This window comes from Mesoplodon densirostris, chromosome 13 (assembly GCF_025265405.1).
Source record: "Mesoplodon densirostris isolate mMesDen1 chromosome 13, mMesDen1 primary haplotype, whole genome shotgun sequence".
Taxonomy (NCBI): Eukaryota; Metazoa; Chordata; class Mammalia; order Artiodactyla; family Ziphiidae; genus Mesoplodon; species Mesoplodon densirostris.
This window is the reverse complement of record NC_082673.1, coordinates 17,664,658-17,686,549: the sequence shown is the minus strand read 5'-3', so window position 1 is coordinate 17,686,549 and position 21,892 is coordinate 17,664,658. Positions and strand designations below refer to the sequence as shown.

General features: G+C 44.7%; 1 protein-coding gene across 7 annotated transcripts in view; it reads left to right on the top strand.

Moving 5' to 3' along the window:
* STAU2 (staufen double-stranded RNA binding protein 2) overlaps positions 1-21,892 on the top strand; it is a 303,363-nt gene that overhangs the window by 279,593 nt on the left and 1,878 nt on the right. For all 7 annotated transcript variants that reach the window (XM_060115950.1, XM_060115949.1, XM_060115947.1 and 4 more), the window contains one exon: positions 21,436-21,524. In XM_060115950.1, coding sequence (XP_059971933.1) covers positions 21,436-21,524 — 89 coding nt within the window. The remainder of the gene's footprint in view (positions 1-21,435; positions 21,525-21,892) is intronic.

Here is a 21,892-nt window from a genome sequence, read left to right as displayed (position 1 = left end):
ACTTGGAGAGGTCCCTTGTGGTGAAGCCATCGGGAGCCATATTGCCACACTCACATGGTCAGCTGACAGTGAAGAGTCCGGAGACACTCATGTTAGAGAGAGTGGGTGATCAAACTGGGTATTTCCTTAGAGTAATCGTGGAAAAATGACGTTTTCACTGGTTTGTACAATGATCATAGCATTCCATGAGTGTTGCCTTCATTAAAGGAAACATTTTAACATCATAAATGAATTCCTTAAATGTATTCCTCTAAATCCAGAAGCCAGTGTCAACTGGAAAGTTCTCTGAGATGTCCAATGGTTTTAAAGAGGGAATTGAATTTTTAATAACTAATTTGATGATGAGAAGTTGGGATGGTGTTAGCTGATAATCCCACTGCTAGATGTCCCCTACCCAGCTCAAGGGCATGTCGCAGTGAGTCTTGAGAGGGAAGACCAGCCCTACCCTCCCACTTCATTTCTACATAGGGATGAAGTGTCCCCTAGCCACCTGGAGGAGGGAGGAAACCTGAAAACGATGCTAACTTCCAATAAATGTGGCTTCCCCATGAATGGAGGGGGAGGCAGATCTGTTATTTCAGGAGGCCCACCTCCCCCACCAGGGGCAGCTCCCGTGATCACCTCCCTTCCAGACCCTGGCCACTCAGCCTGACTTCCTGTTCTCTTTAAAGTAGAGGTTACCCATAACTTGTTACAACTTCTTCAGAAAGCAATTTGACAATATCAGAAATTTAAATTTATCTTATAGATGTATTAGCACAAAAGGTATGTACAAGGAATATCCATTGCAGCATTATTTGTAAGAGCTAGAAACAATCGAAATGTCTAGTATAGGGGCTGATTAAATAAATTATGGCACAGCCATACAGTAGAATTCTATGCTGTTATTAAGAAGAATGAGATAGGGTTATTTTTGGTGACATGAAAAGATGTCCAAGGTGTCTTATTACCACTGAAAAAAGCAAGTTGCAGAAGAAGAAGCATAGTGATTCCATTTGAGGAAAAAACAAAGAGTTCACATATATGTATATAAGGATATATCAAATAAAATACATGAAAAAATGCACACTAAACTGATAATTAGCAGCTACTTCAGGGTGTGGGCTTGGAGCTAATTGAAGGGTAAGACAATATGGGGGACTTTTCCTTAACACTTAAGTATTTTTCAAAGTTTTACAATGAGACTTATTCATTTTTTAATTAAAAATGCTAGTTTTACAAAAAGCACAGTTCTAATTTTGTTTTTAATTTTTGTTTTGAAATAAGTGGAGATTCACAAGAAGTTGCAAAGATAGTACAGAAAGGTCCAGTGTACTCTGTACTACTCAGTTTCCCCCAGTGGTTCTATTTTATTCACCTATACGCTATCCAAACCAAGATATCATCGACGCTAGTGACACGTGTGTATTGTAAGTCTATGGCCAGTTTATCACATGTGTAGATTCATGTAACCACCACCACAGTCAAGATACGGAGCTCTTCCATCACCACAAAGACCTCCCTGGTGCTATCCCTTTATGGTCTCATCCTCCACCCACTCCTCCTCCCACCCCATCACTAACCCTTGGCAACCACTGATCTGTTCTCCATCTCTATACTTTTGTCATTTCAAGAATGTTATATACATGGAGTCATATAGTATGTGACTTTTGGGGGTTGGCTTTTTTCACTCAGCCCAATGCCCTTGAGAGCCATCCAAGCTGTTGTGTGTACCAGTAGTTCATTCCGGTATGTTGCTGAGTAGTATTCCATGGTACGGATTACCACAGTTTGTTTAATAGTTCATCTATTGTGGAATATTTTGTTTGTTTCCTATTTTGGACTATTATAGATAAAACTGCTATGAACATTTGTGTACAGGTTTTTGTGTGGACATAAATTTTCACTTCTTTGGGACAAATGCCCCAAAATATGTTTGCTGGGTTGTATAGTAAGTTTATATTTAGTTTTTTATAAAACTGGACAACTATCTTCCAGAGTGGCTGGCCCATTTTATAGTCCCATCTCAAATGTATAAGAGATCCAGTTTCTCTGAAGCCTCTCCATCATTTGGTGTGGTCACTACTGTTTGTTTTAGCTGTTTTAATAGGTTTGTAGTGATATCGTAGTCTTATTGCCTAGTAACGTTGAGCATCTTTTCACATGTTTATTTGCCGTTTGTAGATCCTCTTTGGTGAACCTTCTCTTCATGTCCTTTGCCCATCTTCTAATTAGATTGTTTGTTTTTTACTTATATATTCTAGGTACTAGTACTCTGTCAGTCACACAGGAGCTGTTACCACTTTGTATGAAACCAAGTGGAGACAGAATAAGGTTCTAGATATTGGTAAAGTTCTATAGTCCTACTTATTCACCTATAACTTCTGACTTCATTCTCAGTTGATAAGGAAGTCTGGTTTACCCTTGATAAAGATTTGTTTCTGTTTTTATTCCCAAGGTTTGGGTTCACTAGAAACTCTCTACCCATCCTCTGTCATTCAGAAACCCAACCTCTCCCTCCCCCACTGAAGAACCTCCTAAGAGGTGTAGAGACCCTGGGAAGGCTTCTTGCATGAAGACACAATGAGAATTAACAAAGTAAGTGCCCCTTGCCCACTGTTGGCATGTGGTCCCTTTGCCCTCTGGAAATATCTTCACAGAGAGGCCATCTTGAGGAAGGGAGAAAAATCTGGGCATTTCTTGGCAATATTCGTGCATAGACAACCAGTCTTAACATCTCCAGGTCACCCTGCTGGGCTTTTTGAACCAGGCAGTGCACGTCCCCTGACTACAAGTTGAGTGTTAATTCCATGCCAGTGTTGGTGCTATAGCTACAAAACAAATAACAGCCAACTCTGCCCTATTCTAGGGACTTACCATTTTAGCACGAAGAGATAGGCTTGCAGATGCCTCAGCAAATGAGTGCAATAACATGGTACCACTTGTGAGTACTAATTGAGGCTAATTACCACACCTGCCTTCTCTTCTCCTCAGCTCACAGCCAGACTTAGTTACCCAGCCTGGAGTTGGTTGTAGTCATGGAGTTAGGTATGGTCATGTCACTAGGTTCTGGAGCATGAGGGCTTTGAGTTCTTGTTCATAAAATCCTCCTATGTACTATCTTCCATTTTATTTTCTCTTCCACTGGCCGAATGTAGAAGAACATAATGCAAGCCTAGAGGAGGGCAGAGTCACAAGATGGAAGGGGTGTGGGACCTTGATTGACCAGGGTCCACCGCCCAGCAATACCCAATTGGTCTTACCATGACCACTGAGTCTCTGGGGTGACTGTTTAGCAGTTAGTTTACCTTGACTAATACAGGGCACAGAAATCACCAGTCACTATTCTTTTCCAAATATAGAGGAGGCTTCACAGAAGAGGTACCTGATTTCCCTTGGGGCTCATCCCACATTGCCTCTGAGATTCTATAAGTACTTCTTACTTTCACAGATCAGGGTATTGCCTTGTTGCTTTTTATGTTTGTACTTATTCATTAATTTTCCCCTTTTGAGCCATCACTATACCCTTATTTGGCTAACAATACAAGCTCTACAAGGCCCTAAAGTTGCGTGCTATTGAATTCCAAATAGCTTATTGCTTTTAGCACCCTCCTCCCTTTCAGCAAATTCTTCTAGCCTTTTGATAACTTAATTCCTATCCTTTCCACATATTTATCCAAAAGGCAGCTTTTAAATTCTGGCACGGTGACCTGCTCTTCCTCCTGGGCTTTGATACTACCAGATGCTTGAGGGAAAACATCCCCAATATGCCTACAGTCTATTTCAATATATAATTCTATCCAACTGAATGTCAGGCATTTCTAAAGAATGCTGTTGGTTGATATAATGTCCCTTGTCCAAGTTAAGGTTTTGATTTGAAATTGCTTATTGGAATGCCTCATGTTGCATTTTCCCCCAATTTATAAATCTCTCACATTTTCTCTCCAATTTATCTTGCCTCCTTAAAAGATTAACCCTTAAGAATGGAGTTTAACATGATATCTTTAGAAAGCAAAAGAAGAAAAATATTCTGCTTTTGAAAGGGAATGTACCCTCAGGCAAAAAAAAAAAAAAAAAATCGCTGTCTCTTAATACACATTGGGAACTGCCAGTTGTCATGCTGACAGCTTAAGATGGATTAGGATTCCATCACTGATCACTGCATAAATTCTTATACTTATAACCTTACATCTTCATCTGCAGCCAAACAATTAGGGGAAAAAAAAACTGTGTTTGGATATATTAGGATGTCAACCCTCTTAGAGTACTAGCAGTTTCTTGAAACAACTTAGGAGAATTTTGTACTTAAGTATTTGGCAGACGGAAACCATATCCCCAAAAGTATACTAAACTACTTCTCATTTTGGTGTGGAGGTGGGGGGAAGGGGACCATTTGTGATCATAATTATTTAAACACAAAGTAAATCTCTTTGTTTGATTATATTGTCTTAATGAAGATGTTTTTAGGAAACCGGGATACTAGTTTTTCCTTTGAGATGCTTATTTAATTATAAACTTTAACAATTACTTTTAATGGAGTTTCTAAAAATTACCAAACCAAGTGTGATATTAGAGATGTGCTTTTCTTTCAGTGGTACCTAGAAAAAGAAGATAAAATTTACTTCTTGAACTTTACAGTGACTACATTTAGCTTAAAAAAATGAAGACTTTCTAGAAAAAAACTAAAGTTAATTCCAATAACGTTTCTTCCAAAGTTGCAATGATGTAATTGGCATAAAATAAGTTTACAATGTGTGAGAATACCCACACTGGAGACCTATCACGATACTTAATTCTCTGCATTTGCAAGACCAACATGTAGCAGCTACTCACTTCAGCTGAATAATCAGTCTTTAAACATCAAATGAATGCTTACTTCTGGGTTTCAATAAATGGAGGAAATGAGCTACTCCCTAATTTCCATAGGGAACTTCTGAAAATTATTAAAAGTATACTGTATATAGGAGGTGGCTAGATATTCTTGAACTTGGTCACTGTCTTTAACCATTCGTTCGGTCATTCAGCTAATAAGTATTGAGTGCCTGTTATTCTAGGTGCTGAGTATTTAGCAATGAACAAAACAGACAAATCTTTGCCCTCACAGAACTTACATTCTAATGGGGATGTGGACAATAAACGAGGAAATGGTTAAATAGATAAATAAAAATTTAGGGCCAGTAAGCACTAAAACTTAGACGGTGTGAGGAGACACGAGAACGCCAGGCTGGGAGTGGAGTGTGTGGCCCCTGAAGGGCCCCTGGTCTCGAGGGGTGACAGTTGAGGAGAGAACTGGCTGAGGTGAGGGACAGAGCCCTGTGGAGACCTGGGGGAAGAGCCCCAGGTCTAGGGAGAAGCACGTGCAGGTCCTAGAGACAGCAATGAACTCAGGGTGCCCTGTGAAGGGCAGACGGGCTGGGCTGGCCGGAGCTCTGTGGTTTGGAAGAGTGTGGGAATGAGGCTGATGAGACTGAGCTGCAGATGGGGAAGGTCACGGAGGGCTTCGGGCCCAAGTCAGAAATTGGGGTTTCGTTCTAAGAGCAACTAGAAGCCCCTGGAGGGTTTTGAGCAGGGTCGTGACCTGTTCTCATTTACCTTTCACATCCGTCTTTCCAGATATGTTCGAAGGATGGGCTTTAGGTGGGCAGAGACAGACACAGGGAGAGAGGTTAGGAAGCTCCATGACGAGTCTTGCTGGGAGGTGATGGTGGCTTGGGTGAGGCTGGAGCAGAGCCGGTGGTAAGAAGTAGTTCGATTCTGGCTGCATTGCAAAGAAGAACCGGCAGGACTCGGTAATAGGTCAGATGTCGGAGGTGAGAGAAAGGAAGCCAGTGAGGCTGAGTCCTAGGGATTTTGCCTGAGCCACGGGTTGAACGGGGGTTCCCTTTCCTGCCAGAGGTCATGTCTGACGATGATAATCCAGAGTTCGGATTTGGGCAGGTTTGCGATGCTTTTTAGACTCCTAAGTGGAGAAACCCGCCAGGCGGCTATGTGTGCGAACTGTAGGGCAGACGATTAGGCTGAAGATGGGAATTGGGGGCCATCAGCATTTATAAGGGATTTAAGCCATAGGCCTCAATGAAATCATCTAGGGAGAGACTATCCAGAGAGAAGATAAGAGGTCCAAGGATGGACTTAGAGATCAAGACAGGGCTTCCCTGGTGGCGCAGTGGTTGAGAGTCCGCCTGCCAATGCAGGGGACACGGGTTCGAGCCCCGGTCCGGGAAGATCCCACATGCTGCGGAGCAACTAAACCAGTGGGCCACAACTACTGAGCCTGCGCTCTAGAGCCCGTGAGCCACAACTACTGAGCCCGTGTGCCACAACTACTGAAACCCACATGGCTACAGCCCATGCTCCGCAACAAGAGAAGCCACCGCAATGAGAAGGCCGCACACCATGACGAAGAGTAGCCCCCGCTCGCCACAACCAGAGAAAGCCCGCGTGCAGCAACAAAGACCCAACGCAGCCAAAAGTAAATTTTAAAAAGTAAGACATTTAAAAAAAAAAAAAACATTTACCACATAGGACGGTATGTGGCAGACACCTCCAGGACATGTCCATCAGTTAATCCCTGTAATAGGATGGTTTTACCGACTCAGTCTTCTAAATGGAGATGCTGAGGAGCGACAAGGGAAAGACGCTTTCTCACGTGACCCATCGTGAAGCTCAGGTCCAATTTTTACCCCTATCAGGGAAGACTCAGCTTTCCCCTGCAAACCACACTCATCCCAGGTGACACAGCTCTACATGTCACCTCTCCAACAGCCTTTCCCACCCTGCAGATGTGCCGGCGTTCTTCCCCTGTGTGACCTTGTCCTGACTCAGAGCATCAGAGAGCCTGAGACACGAGGGACCTCACGGCCACCTGCTCCAGGCCCGGCCTCCTACCTGACAGCCGGCCTGGCAATGGGCGCCACCCAGTCCTTCCTCAGAGCCCAGCTTGCTCTCCGCGGACACGAGGTTCCTTCCTGTTCTGAGACCAAATCTCTCCACCTGTGGCTTCCGCCCCTTGGGCTTGGCTCAGGCTTTCCCAGACGGCGGCGCCTCCCTTTTCTACACCACAGCTTGAAACCCGATCGAGTCCCCAACCCCTCCTTCCCTCCCAGCTCCAGCCCCTTGGCAGGAGCAGCTCCCCCTGCCAGCATCGCTCTGCTCTCCCTGTCCGCCTCCGTGAAGAAGTCTTCCTCACCCTAAGTCTCACCCCAGATGTGCCCTCTCTGTGACACAGTTTTCTCCGGGGAGCCCTGGGCGCCCTTCTCGAGGCTGCCGTGGTATGTGCTGCCCCTACAGCGTCAGCCGCTAGCCTGGCGTGGTCTGCACGCTTTCCCTCCTGCTGGGAGGCACGCCACGAACAGGCAGGGAGTGTGTCCGCGGAGCTGTTTCCTGGTGCCCAGTGCGGCGCCCGGTTCCCAGTGACTCTTTGTACAATGAAGGTCGGTACCCAGTCGTGACTCAGACAGACCGGACCCCGCCCCCTAGGAACTAATCACAGGCAGTGACAGGCGTTATGAGGATAATGAGCACAGTTATGTGAGTTTCTGGAGCGGTCAGGGAGGCCTCCCTGGCCTGAGATCTGAAGGCTGACAAGCAGCCGGTCTTGAGGAGGGGGTGGCTTGAGGGACCGGCCAGCATGAGTCCCTGAGATGGGGGCGAGCTTGTCACAGTCAAGGAACAGAAAGGAGGCGGCGGGCACAGCGCAGGAGCGAAGGTGCCTGGACCCCCGAGGGCAGAGGGAGGTCCTAGAAGGGATTAGGTGCCTTGATCTTAGTGACTTGATCTTAGGGTGAAGCCCACTTTGAGACGGGTGGGGAGCTCTTCGGTTCTGGCCTGATGAGGCCTGCAGCTCAGCCGGTCCCACTTCTCAGGTCCCCAGCCTCCCCTTTCCCCAGACGTCTCAGGCAGGCCCTCGGGCCTCCTTTTCGGGCCCAGCACCAGCCTGGTCTCTCTCGGGAAAGAACCTGGTGTCAGAGTTTACACCTCTGTGTGACTTCAGTCCCCCTGTTAAAGGAAGGGCGCTTTAAAACAACACAAGTGTATTATCTGACACTTCTGTCATCAGAAGTCAGCCACGGTCTCACAGGGCTGAAATCCAGGTGCCAGCAGGGCTGTGTTCCTCTCTGGAGGCTCAGGGGGAGAATGCTTCCTTGCTTTTTCCAGCTTCTGTGAGCTTCCTGCATTCCTTGGTTCCTGGCCGCTTCCTCCACATTCAAAGCCAATAATGTCACACATCCCTCTGATCCCTCTTCCCTCATCATGTCTCTCTCTCACCAGTGCTGGGAGGGGTTCTCTAATTTTGAGGACTCATTGGATCAGATTGGACTCACCGGGAAATCCAGACTAATCATCCCATCTCCAGACCCTCAGTTTATCCCATCTGCAAAGTCCCTGGTAAAGTAACGTTCACAGGTCTCTGGGATTAGGACTCAGACATCTTTGAGAGGACTTATTCGGCTGCCACAGGACTCCTAGATCTTAAAAGGTCAATCAAATACAACTCATGAACTGATGGGATGTAGATTTGAAAACCAAGTTTAATGGACATCATTGGGACTTCCAGGGAAAATTTTTTAAATTTATTTATTTGTTTTTATTTTATTTATTTTTGGCTGTATTGGGTCTTCATTGCAGTGCACGGGCTTCTCATTGCGGTGGCGTCTCTCGTTGTGGAGCACGGGCTCTAGGCACGAGGGCCTCAGTAGTTGTGGCGCACGGGCTCAGTTGCTCCGTGGCATGTGGGATCTTCCCGGCCCAGGGCTTGAACTCGTGTCCCCTGCATTGGCAGCTGGATTCTTAACCACTGCGCCACTAGGGAAGCCCTATCAGGGAAATTTTAACATGACCTGGGTATTTAGATGATAGAAAGGATGCACTGTTAATTTTGTTAGGTCTGATAATGGCATGTATCTTTACCTGATATATGATTTGGAATACTACAGGAAAAACATGAAGATACATGAAACAAGATTGGTAAAATACTGATAATTCTTGATCTGAATGATAAGCATGTGAGGGTTCAGTGTACTATTCTTTGTATTTTTGTGCATGCTTAGACCTTAATCAGGTGTCAGTAGGAGGCTAAGGAGACATTTGGGATGGAGGTGAAGGTCTATTCTGGCCCCTCCCTCCTGCAATCTGACCACTAGGATGGCCACCAAATGCCCCAAGAAAAAGTCAGACTTCTGTGTGCCTCACCCATTGAGATAATCAACAAGGCCTGCAGGCCACCTACCTTTACCACCTATGACTCTATTGCAATACAACCAAAGGTTCAGAATTAAACAGAACTTTATACATTATATCGTTTGACCATTATGCTCTGTTCCTACCCATCCTTCCCCACCGGGCAATCCAAGAATACATTAAGGGCAGTAGAAATTGTGAAATAACTATAATGTAAGTTTTTATCAATCACATACTCAAACCCAAATGAAATTCCTGAATAGACAGAGCAGTGTGTGCCCATGTTCAGCGGGAATGCTTCTCATTCTCTTTGGAGTAGCATCTCAAAGGACCAAGAAATCCCAAATGAACCTTTGGGGCAGCAGAGGGGAGGGCTGCCAAGGCAGAATTCAGCCTCGATTGCCCCACAGAGCCAGGCCTCCTTGGGCGGAAGAGGCTCCCCTCTGGTCCTCTGTTTCAGGATGTCCCCATCTCAAGGGTCTCAGGCAAAGCCCCCTTTGTGGGGTCCTCCCAGGGAGGGTTTCCCAGGCACTTCCCTCTGTAGCCTCACAGGACCCCAGGAAGGCTGAGCTTTGAGCGCTGGTTGCAGCCCATGATTGACATTTGGAAAAGACAGTAACTATCCTCTGTATTCTTTGGAGGTAAGTTGTGGGGAAGGAGAACCTTCTCTCACACGGATAGCTACAACCCAGCCCTGCTTTCCTGGGATGGTCTATCCCATGGTGCCCTGGCCGCAGAGCCTGCGGGTAGGGGTGGAGGGGTGCAGACGGGGAGGAGGAAGAGCCTCCATGGAGAGAAGTTTTGGAGGAGGCCCTGCAGGGGGAGGAAAGCAAGGGAGGGCAAGATGAATAGGAGAATAAAGAGAAAACAGGAAGAAGAAATGTGTCTGCAAGCACTTGCCTGTCTGGGTGAGCTTCACATGGAAGCCGAAGGATAATCTATCAAAGAGTATTCCTTGAAGATGTTCTGTAAACACACTGTGATGATTTCAAACAGGAAAATGGCCCCAACAGACCAACTACCTGGGAGACAGCATGTAAACACGTTAAAGTTGACTTACAGTCCAGGGAGGTAAATGGCCGGGGCTGTCAGAAATTCATGGGTGGGACACAGGCTGGGAATCCAAGAAGACCACGCTGAGAAGTCAGAAAGCCTGCAGGAACAGAGGTGTGGAGGTAGAAAGCCCCGATATCTTCCCAGACAGGAGGTAGATCAATCTGACCAGGGCGGAAGATCCATGCGGGCAGGGCTTCTGAAATATTGGTGTGTCTTTAGGCCGATAGGCCAGGGAGCTTGTTGATAACACTGACACCTGCCAGGTGTTCCTGAGGCTGGTGACTGGTCTGCTGTTTGGGGAAATCACACTCTAGAAAACACACTAATGAAACTGCAGCAAGTAAGGTTGTAGGGTAGACTGGTGTCAGCTGAGGGAGGGCCCTGAATGCCAGGCCAAGAATATAGGATGGTATCCTGGGGCTGGGAGTTATTAACGGCTGTTGATTAAGGGGGAGGCATAATGATAGGGTTCTCTTAGAAGAGAGATAGAAGAGCAATGTGCTGGAGGAAGTCGATAGAAATATACAGGAAACTGGGCATAAATTAACATGGAGACAGAGAGCATAAAGAATTTTATGACTGAATGTTGGGCTCAACAGAGAAAGTTGTGTACTACAGGCCTTCATTTATAAAACACCGCTATAGCCCAGGCATTCGCCTCTCAAACAATTCGACGTGGTAGGTGTTGTAGTTTCCGGTTTACAGATGATGAAAACGAGGCTCTGAGACATACAGTCACTTGCATAAAGACACCCGGCTGGTCTGCAGTGGAGCTGACATTTTAATCTAGGCCTGACAGACTCCAAATGCCATGCCCGTTCACTTCCTTGTCTAGATGACTGGAAGAGTGTATTAGTTTTCTCTTGCTGCTGTAACAAATGAACAGGCTGAGTGGCTTAGCCCAACACAAACGTGTTTGTTGTCTTAGAGCTCTGTGGGTCAGAAGTTAGACAGGAGTCTCACTGAGCTGAAATCAAGGTGTCGGCAGTTCCTTTTTGGGGCTCCAGGAGTGAACTGGTCTCCTTGCCTTTTCCAGTTTATAGAGGCCACACACCTTCCTTGACTTCCTCCATCTTCAAAACTAAGAACACTGCATTTTGTTGAGCATGTTTTCCTGGCCACGTCCTTCTCTCTGACCAAAGCCAGGAAAGCTTCTGTGGTTTTAAGGAGTCATGTGATTAGATTGGACCCACGTGCATAATCCAGGATAACCTCTCCATCTCAATGTTCATACCTCAGTCCCATCTGCAAAATCACTTTTGCCATATTCAGATTCTGGGGGGTAGGACAGCTTTGTGGGTGATTATCCTGCCAAGTTCAGAGAGAGATGGACACTTGCCTTTGTGCCCAACACCATGTTTCAGTAAACACCGTTATAAAGGGGGGTTTTTGTTGAAGCAAAAATAATTAAGTAAAAGACAACACACGAATTTAAAAGGAATCCTATTGGTAAAACAGAAACAGCGTGACTGGAGGAAGCCATGGCAGCATGGATGTCACTGCTCAGGTTTGTCCTAAACACACTGAAAACATTCCTTAGCACAGTTAATCCTGCTTCACATTCAACTCTGTATTATGGTCAAGGCTGGCAACTATGTGGATTACCCAGCAGTAAGTGCCTGATAGCTGAAATAAAGGTGATGGCTAAGTCTATAGTTTAAGTGCCCAATTTTGTACTAATTCCCCAAATTCTGGAGCCAAAATTCCTATTCTTTGCCTTAGGAGACTGTCCAAGGCACACCTTAGTCTTCCGACCACCCACACCTCTTTTTTTTTTTTTTTTTTTTAAACAGTGGGTAGCCATCACCTTAACTGACATCCCTTTGTTCCAACAGTAAGAGCTTTTTTATAAGGTACCAATTTTGTGGAAATTACCTGAACCAAGAGGATTGTGTAAGCATAAATGAAAGTGTGGACTATAATGAAATTGTTAGCAGGGCAGCAAACGGTTTAATTAAAGCTCAATATAATCAACTTTTTATTTTATTTTTAAAGTCCTACCATTGATTCATCTGAAAAGTCATAGACTGAGGCTCCTATCATAATGTGATAAAATTTAGAAATACAATTTTCTCTTTTGGGTTTCTCTTATTTTATATAAAGAGAGACTTGGCATTTTGTTATAGACCATTCAAAGTAAGAAAATGATAACTTAGAAACATTAAAATTCACATTCTTTGGGCAATAAGACTTCAAGCCTACTGAAGAAAAGACCTTCTGGTTTTTCAGTCATTTTTAAATGACTTCACGGAGAGTCGGTCTCAAAGATTGTTGGGAAGAGAAGTGAGGGGAGTCCTCAGCTGCAAATGAAGATGTTTGCAGTTTGAAGCCTATCATTTCTCATTAAAGGAGACTGGTCTAATGAGCTGCATATATGTCCAATGCCTGCGTTCTGAAGTGAATCCAGCAGTTAGACCTGCTCCCAGGAAGAGTTACATATGAGCAAGCACTTTAGGGGGAAAAGGCAAAACAAAACAAATCTTGAACACTTCAAAATGAAGGCCACATCCGGACATGTATGGTTACCATTGACTTTAATGGGAACAGCCTGTCTGTTTCTGGGATTCAGGATGTGAAATCGAAGGGAAAAGTGTGAAATGGAAAAAAAAAGAAAAGGATCCATTGGGGATCCTGTTCAAAGACTCAGAAAAGAACTGCGTGTCATGAGGGGATGAGTTAAAGTTCACATTTTGCTAATGAACATTGTTGTCTCTCAGAGAATGACTTAACGCTGCTGTGTTGTCATTACAAACTCTTCAGTCCCTGCAGAAGGAAGCAAGAAGAATAGGCACTGGTTTCAACAGTTTGCTAAATTGCTGATCGACAAGAGAAAAGTTAGAAACTACAGAAATGGCTGGAAAGGCTCACCCCCATCCTGTGGACACACACACACACACACACACACACACACACACACACACGTGTGAACCAAGACCAACAAACAGGCATGGAAAGTATCTTATTGGCATCATGTTTCTGGCATTGCTATAACTACGCACAAAACAAGCGATACACGAAATGGCAGCGACATCTGTTTTAGAACCTGTGGGGCGTTATTCCCAAAACAGTTGTAAAATCTTTTGGGGACAAAAATACTTCTATGTATCTATGCAGATGCCCTCCTCTAAGGGAAACACACACACACAAATGGATACAAGTGTTGAGCTGAAAAGACAGGAATAAGAAAAGGAAATGTCATCCACTTCTTTAAAACACTTAAAAAATCTTTCTTCTTTCAAACAAAGCTACATCTATTGCCTTGGATATACCTTAAAAAAAAAAAAAGTCCCAGAACATATAAATTATCATAAAGCTAAAGTTTAAGATTCCAGTTGGTAGACTGTGGTAACATACAAAAGGATGCTGAGTGAGTTTGTTTTGATTTGCTAGGAAAACATTTTCTGACCTTGGAAATGAAATCATATAGTTGTCTGTTTGTTTATGGTCAAAGCCATATGGAGGGTTCTGGGTACTTATGTTAGTGTATCTTTGAAATTCTCGAATCCACAGTGTGTGGGAAGTTATACAACTTGGGTTTAAGCATCATTCAGGATGTTGTTCATTAAGGAACCCAGATTTACCTCCTCCCCACGACTCCCCAAGGTTAGTTTACATTTATCACATGGCAAATTGTCTGTGCTGAGAGGGTGACCTGCAGGCTGCAGGAGCTGAACATCTTTTATCTCTTTACCATCTCAGTAATGGACAAGGTAGAAATTGCTTCTTTTTAAAAATGTTTTATTTAAGTATAGTTAATTTACAATGTTATGTTAGTTTCAAGTGTACAGCAAAGTGATTCAGTTATACATACATATATGTATATATATATATTATTTTTCAGATTCTTTTCCATTATAGGTTATTGAGTACAGTTCCCTGGGCTATGCAGTAGGTCCTTGTCATTTACCTATTTTATGTAGTGTGTGTATGTTAATCCCAGACTCCTAACTCATCTCCCCCCACCACCACACACTGTCCCCTTTGGTAACCGTAAATCTGTTTCCTATGTCTGTGAGTCTGTTTCTGTTTTGTAAATAAGTTCATTTGTATCATTTTTTTTAGATTCCACATGTAAGTGATATCATGTGGTATTTGTCTTTCTCTTTCTGACTTACTTCACTTAGTATGATCATCTCTAGGTCCATCCACGTTGCTGCAAATGGCATTGTTCCATTCTTTTTTATGGCTGAGTAATATTCCTGTGTGTGTGTGTGTGTGTGTGTGTGTGTGTGTGTGTGTGTATGAACTTGCTTCTAATCGGACTTCAACTATGTCTCCCCAAATGAAGGCTATTTGATTTTTTGCTCACTCCAAAGTGTCCTTTAATATTACATCACATATTTATAACGTGTTCTTAATTTTTTGTAAAGCAACTGGCCTCTAGCAAGTAACAGCTTATTCAGCTCAGGTAGTTTAAACATAAGGATTTTGTTTACCATCTTCTGGACAGATTTGGATGAACACAGTAAAACATTTTTGTGGACTGTTCAATTTTAGTTTTTGTTCGAAATGCTACTCCGTTGTACGTTGTTCTTTGAAATGACCAATATTTGGGTCGTGCTAAACATTATGTGGCTATTTTGGGGTAGCTGCATTAGCCTATTGTTGTGGGCGTTTTGCTGTAGAAGGCGAAGCAAACCCGTCTCACTCCATGGACTTTCTTACTCGGTAAAGTGTCCTTTCAGGGGAAGTAGTGGTTGATGAGTGGGGCTGGGAGTGGAAGGAGAGCCCCTGATTCCTCATGGAGCTCCTGAGGAGCTGGGAGGAAGCAGCAGGGCCAGGGCTCTATTCGTACCTGTCAGAGCAGTGCCTGGTTGGCAGCCCCTGCCCATCTCGACTTCCCTGAACACGTTTGGCTTATCTCTCCCTCTAAAGCACAGCCAAGCCCTCTTTCTCTCTCTGTTTCACCTTTGCAGTCCCAACACCTCCTCTCAGTGGGTAGCCTCCACCCCACAATCCCAGGCAGACACTGCATCTCGTTTCTCCCTCCTCCCAGCCACAACAGGAAGGTGACAGATGAACTCTTCTGAGAACGACGGGAGGGAAGGCAAGGAATTATGGCCTTTGGGTCATTCTAAGTGATGAAATAATTGCTATAGCAATTTAGTTTTGTTTTGTTTTTTTTTTTTTTTTTTTGCTGTACGAGAGCCTCTCACTGTTGTGGCCTCTCCCGTTGAGGAGCACAGGCTCCAGATGCGCAGGCTCAGTGGCCATGGCTCACGGGCCCAGCCGCTCCGTGGCATGTGGGATCTTCCTGGACCGGGGCACGAACCCGTGTCCCCTGCATCGGCAGGCGGACTCTCAACCACTGCGCCACCAGGGAAGCCCAGCAATTTAGTTTTAACCAAACTGAAAGTGTTATAGAAGTGCCAAATGAGGTCTCAGAAGTCAACCCAGGGACCCCAGAAAAGCTGGAGACTGGAAACTGTGTGATTCCGTACAAGGTAATAAAGCCCTTCTCTAGAAAATGGAGATCATTTCATGAGCTTACCTCAATTCATTATCATGGAAAATAATCAATAGAAATACTCATATAGAGGAGGTTATAGGAGCGATTTTGAAATAATGATATTAAAAGGAGTTGTGGTGGAGTTGCCTAGGCTGAATGTGAGCAGATTTTACGTTTGAAGGAAATAAAGTGATGTGACCAAGGATGTGGGCTGGGTTCACATCTCTCTCTGCTCCGCCACTTACTAGCCGTGTGACCTCGAGTAGGTTGCTGAATTCCTATGGGAAGGACCTATCTTGCAGGGCTGTGGTAACACCTGAGGTCACGCAGGTAAGGGACCCGGTCTCATGGCTGTGGCAGAGGGATGCTCATCAAATGGCAGCGATTGCTGTTTACAGAGAAGATAAAGTGTCTTCATTCCCTTTTATAAAGTAGAAAGAAGTCCTCTCATATTTATAAGCGATTGTATTCAGGGTTATCAATAAGATGTGGGCTGAATTATCTCATCAGACAGTTAAGGGAATGTTATTTGGAAGCTTTTTTTTTTTTTTTTTCGTGTACGTGGGCCTCTCACTGTTGCGGCCTCTCCCGCTGCGGAGCACAGGCTCCAGACGCACAGGCTCAGCGGCCATGGCTCACGGGCCCAGCCGCTCTGCGGCATGTGGGATCCTCCCGGACCGGGGCAGGAACCCATGTCCCCTGCATCGGCAGGCAGACTCTCAACCACTGCGCCACCAGGGAAGCCCTATTTGGAAGCTTTTAAACATACCTTTGGAGGGAAGCAGCCACACAAGAATTCTGAAAGTCCTTCATGGCATCGAGTGAAAGAGCACTCCGCCATTCCAGCTGGTAGGACGTGCCTGGAGCAACGACAATCATCTTGACAGCGCTTGGGGACCTGCCTGTCACATTGATTAAATCATCCAGGAGATTTTGCAAGAGGTAAAACACCCAACCTGCTTCCCGAGACCTCGCCTTCATCTCATATGTGCATCTCTTTTTGGGTGGATGCGAACAGGTGTCACTGGGTCCTAAGACATTTGGTTCCTGGTATTCAGGCAACAAGTATTTCCAAAGCAGCTAGTGAAACTGGGCTACAAGTAGCCTATAAGCGATTTTCAGAAAACGATTTCGTTTTGGTTGTCGTTTTGGCCTTATTGGGAATAAAACAGGACCAAGAAGCCCTGGAGCGCTCAAAAGTCTCGTTCAGCAGTACCAACCATGTTGCAGATAGACTATTATAGAAGGCACTGAAATAGTCGTCTATAATAATCCATTTGGGAAGAAATGGATAAAAATCATCACTCCTACCATTAATTCACATATTAACGGATCAGAACAAAATAGTTGTTCATTTGTTCAAAATTGTTGAATATAGGGCTTCCCTGGTGGCACAGTGGTTGAGGGTCCGCCTGCCGGTGCAGGGGACGCGGGTTCGTGCCCCGGTCCGGGAAGATCCCACATGCCGCGGAGCAGCTGGGCCCGTGAGCCATGGCCGCTGAGCCTGCGCATCCGGAGCCTGTGCTCCACAATGGGAGAGGCCACGACAGTGAGAGGCTCTCGTACAGCAAAAAAAAAAAAAAAAAAAAAAAAAATTGTTGAATATACAAAGAACTCTCTGTTCGTTCGCCTACCCTACGAAGCTGGGCTACCTGGAGAGGTCCGGCTCGGACTGGTCTTTACAGGTTAGTAGCAAGCGGGCCGGGCTCCCACCTCCGCGCACGCGCACACAAGGCGGGACTGCAGCGCTCAGGTTCACGTGACGAGCCCACAAGGATGTGCACACCCACGGGACCATTCTCAGCCAAGTCACCCGGGAAGGCTGCCCAGCTTCCTCAGCGTTTCAGGACTTGAAAGGACCTCAGAGGTCATCTAACTGAATTTAATAAGAATCAAATATCTCTGCGAATTACTTTCTTTTAGGCGGAAACGTGTCCAAATCTGAGTCTTTTGAGGGTGAATTTAACTTTTGAAAGCAACCAAACTTCACTCGAAGCCAAGTCTAGTGAATGAGGTCAATGGTAGGGATGGACAAATGAAAAATAAAGTGGGGCTGTAAAATGACACACCTGGTTTGCTCCAGTGATCCACAGAGTGGTTCTGAGGGGTGATTACGGAAGCACCTAGAGAAGCAGATGTGTCTCGGAGTGCTGGTGGGTACGACCTCCCGGAGGACAGGGAGAAGTTTATATCAGATCTTTACAAATGTGCACACCCTTTGGCCCAGAAATTCAGTTTCTAGGAATTTATCCCAAGGAAATTATTGAGAACGTACTCAAAGATTTTTAACCATTAAGAAGCTTGGTGCAGTGTTAATAACAGCTTAAAAAGTGGGTGTGGCCTCAATGTCCAACACTAGGGATTGGCTAAATACAGAAAGGCTCATGAAGTCAGTGAGACACTGTGCAGTCCTGCAAAATGATGCTGCTGAAATGTTTCTGTTGAGGTGGAGAACTGCTCACGTTCAATGACAAGAGCAGGTTCTAGAACAGTGTTAGGATATGATCCAGGTTAGAGAGTGTACACATGGGGAGGGGATAGAAAAGGGTATGGAAAGATGTACACCAAGTTGTGAGTGGTAGGTAAGACTGTGAATATTTTCACATTCTTTTTGCTTGCCTACATATTATGATTTTTCTGTAATGAAAAACTATTTTTATAATAAAAAGAGAATATAAGGAAACATCAGAGAGAGGAGAAGGAGGTTCTACTCTCCTTAACTAGGAATGATGATGTACCTGTATTCATTTGCTAGGGCCTCCATAACCAAGGACCACCAACCATAAATTCAACAGGGGGCTTCCCTGGTGGCGCAGTGGTTGAGAGTCCGCCTGCCGATGCAGGGGACACGGGTTCGTGCCCCGGTCCAGGAAGATCCCACATGCCACGGATCATGAGCCATGGCCACTGAGCCTGCGCGTCCGGAGCCTGTGCTCCGCAATGGGAGAGGCCGCAGCAGTGAGAAACCCACGTACCAGAAAAAAAAAAAAAAAAAAATTCAACAGGAATTTATTGTCTCACAGTTCTGGAAGTTAGAAGACCAAGATCAAAGTGTTGGCAGGGTTGGTTCCTTCTGAGAGCTATGAGGGAGAAATCTGTTCCATGCCTCTCTCCTAGTTTCTGGTGGTTTGCTGGCAGTCTTTGGCATTCCTTGACTTCTGTTGCATCACTCCAGTTACGCCTTCTTCTTCACACGGTGTTCTCCCTGTGTGGGTTTCTGTTTCTGAATTTCCCCTTTTTATAAGGACATTGGTCATAATGGATCAGGCCACACCCCAATCTAGCATGACTTCATCTTAATTATATCAGCAGTCACCCTATTTCCAAATAAGGCCATATTCTGAGTATGGGGGTTTAGGACTTCAACATATGAATATGGGCGGAGGACACAATTCAACCAATAACAGTGCCCAGTGAGATGGCCACATTGCTCCTACACAACTGATGTTAGTGCTTACCTGCCACTACAGCCTACACCAGCGGCTGTATAGTAGGAGCCTGTACCAAGATCAGGGGTAGTGGGGTAGGGCACTGACATCCCCACAGGACTCCGGGTTCAAAGAGATAATGATGAAACAGAGAGCCCAAGCACGGCCTCCCCCTGCCCGCCCGGGCTGGGGCTGCAGGCGTGAGTGAGCATTCAAATTAGCACGTCTGAACTGGGGAGACCAGCTTAGAGATCTGAAAGGAAGAAGTAGCCTAAAAAAAAAAAAGGAAAGGATATATTTTTTCTTTTTGGTTGAATATAGGGGTTGAGATTTAAAAGATAGAACGACAGAGAGAAGAGAGGAAAAATATTACACAAAAATCTGCCCACAGATATTGATAGCAGTTTTATTCATAATTGCCAAAAACTGGAAGCAACCAGGATGTCCCTCAATAGGTATAAAAGGATAAAGAAACTATGGTACATCCACGCAATGGAGTATATTTAGCAGTGAAAAAGAGATGATATGAAAAGACATAGAGAATAGAGGAACTTTAAATGCATATTGCTTAGTGAAAGAAGCCAGTCTGAAAGTGCTGCATACTGTGTGATTCCAGCTGTATGAATTTCGAAAAAGACAAAACTATAGAGATTAAAAAGAAAATACTAGGGGTTGCCAGGGATTGGGGGGAAAGAGAGGAGGGGCGAACAGCTGAAGCACAGTGGATTTTTAGGGCAATAAAATTATTCCGTATGATACTGTAATGGTGGACATGTGACATTATACATTTGTCAAAATCCATAGAATGTACAACACAGACTTGTAGACTCTGGACTTCAGTTAATGATAATATATCGATATTTCATCAGTTGTAACAAATGTACCTCGGGAATGCAGGATGTTAATAATAGGGGAAACAGTGTAGAGGGTGGAGTGGGAGAGGGTATATGGGAACTCTCCCTGCTCCATTTTTTCTGCAAACTTAAAACTGCCCTAAAAAAAATAAAGCCTATTAGCTGAAAACTCAAAACCAAAAAGATATATTACGCATAAAGAGATGTAGAAGAGGGGCTTCTCTGGTGGCGCAGCGGTTGAGAGTCCGCCTGCCGGTGCAGGGGACACGGGTTCGTGCCCCGGTCTGGGAAGATCCCACATGCCACGGAGCGGCTGGGCCCGTGAGCCATGGCCCGCTGAGCCTGCGCGTCAGGAGCCTGTGCTCCGCAGCGGGAGAGGCCACAACAGTGAGAGGCCCGCGTACCGCAAAAAACAAACAAACAAAAAAGAGATGTAGAAGAGATCATGCACTCAGCTACCCAAAAGGGGCCCCTGGCAGATAAAAGTTTGAGCAACTGGCAGAGTTCGCTCTTTGTCAGAGGCAGTTGAGAAGTTACAGATGACCAAAGTGTGACCCAGCAGGATCTCCAAGATGCAAACAACTTTGGCCAGCTCACACCTATCTCAGACACAACAAAGCTCTTCTAATTGACCTGAGAAGTGCTGGGGTTTGGGGAGGGGATGAAGAACCAAATTCTTATTCAAAGAAATAACAATTTGGACCGTGCACTAGAGTGTCAACAACTTATGCAGATCTTATCAGCATCACATTTTTTGGTGCCTCCCAGCTATTCAGCGAGCCTCTACCAGCCTGTCAACACCCTTCAGCATCCCACGCATCCACATTGCATCCCACATCCCCGGCATATCCACACCACAGGAGGCTCTGCCGCGGCCAGGCCTGCCTTCCCAGGGCCCCATGGAGCGCAAATTTTCTCTCTCCTCACAGGATACCATCATACCATCCCCTCGGTATGCAAGGGTGTATTTGGTCCATTTCTGGGCTCACATTCTGTGACTTGCTTGAGGCTACATGTCTATGAAATTGAACAATACATTTATGCTAACTTTGGAAAGCTGGAAAAAAATCTGATGTTCTCACATCTGGAGGAAGACAATGTGGAGTTTCAGTAATGTGAGGAGAAATGATGCAAAACTCATCATCAAAGAATGACAGGCTTCTACTAGGTGTTTTCTACATTTGCGGATAAAACATTGTGATTTTACAAAATTATGGATAAGGCATGAGATTTATGGAGGGAGACTCCTCTCTCCACCTCTTCCCCCAGACACACAAAAATAAAGCCTTCATAGTATATGCATTGCTTCATCATAATACAGCCTCTTAAATGTAGTTTTGTTAAATGATACAGAAAAGCATTTATTTAGACTAATGGAACTGATAGCCTTTACTATATATCAAAGCTTTCTTTTACTATTACATATCTGTTTATTACATGAAAGTCAGTAACTGAATCTGCTTGTCTGTGTGTTTGTTTTCGTTTTTAGGCAGCTTTAAGTGCCTTGAAACAATTTTCTGAACAAGGATTGGATCCAATGGAAGGGGCAATGAATATTGAAAAAGGTTCTCTTGAAAAGTGAGTACATCTTCTGTTGTATTCTTACATTTGTAATTTTGTAACTGTATGAAAAATAAGATAGACATAATAATAAGGTGAAAAACTCAAGACAATAATATCTATACCCTACAAAATGTTTCCTAATGCAATTCAATGTAAAGAAATAAGAGACAGTCTATATGGTCATATTTGTTTCCTGTAAATATGTCCGTGAAAGTTTTAATCTACTGATTGATCATTATTTCTGCATTTTAATGCCTTTGCTGGAAATATTTCTGTGGGTTTTGCTGACCACGGAGGTTTGCAAGACTTGCAAAAGGTGAATTCTCATTTCAGACTGTTGAGCATTCTCTGACTAAACCATTTTCTGAGGTAAATATTTTCAT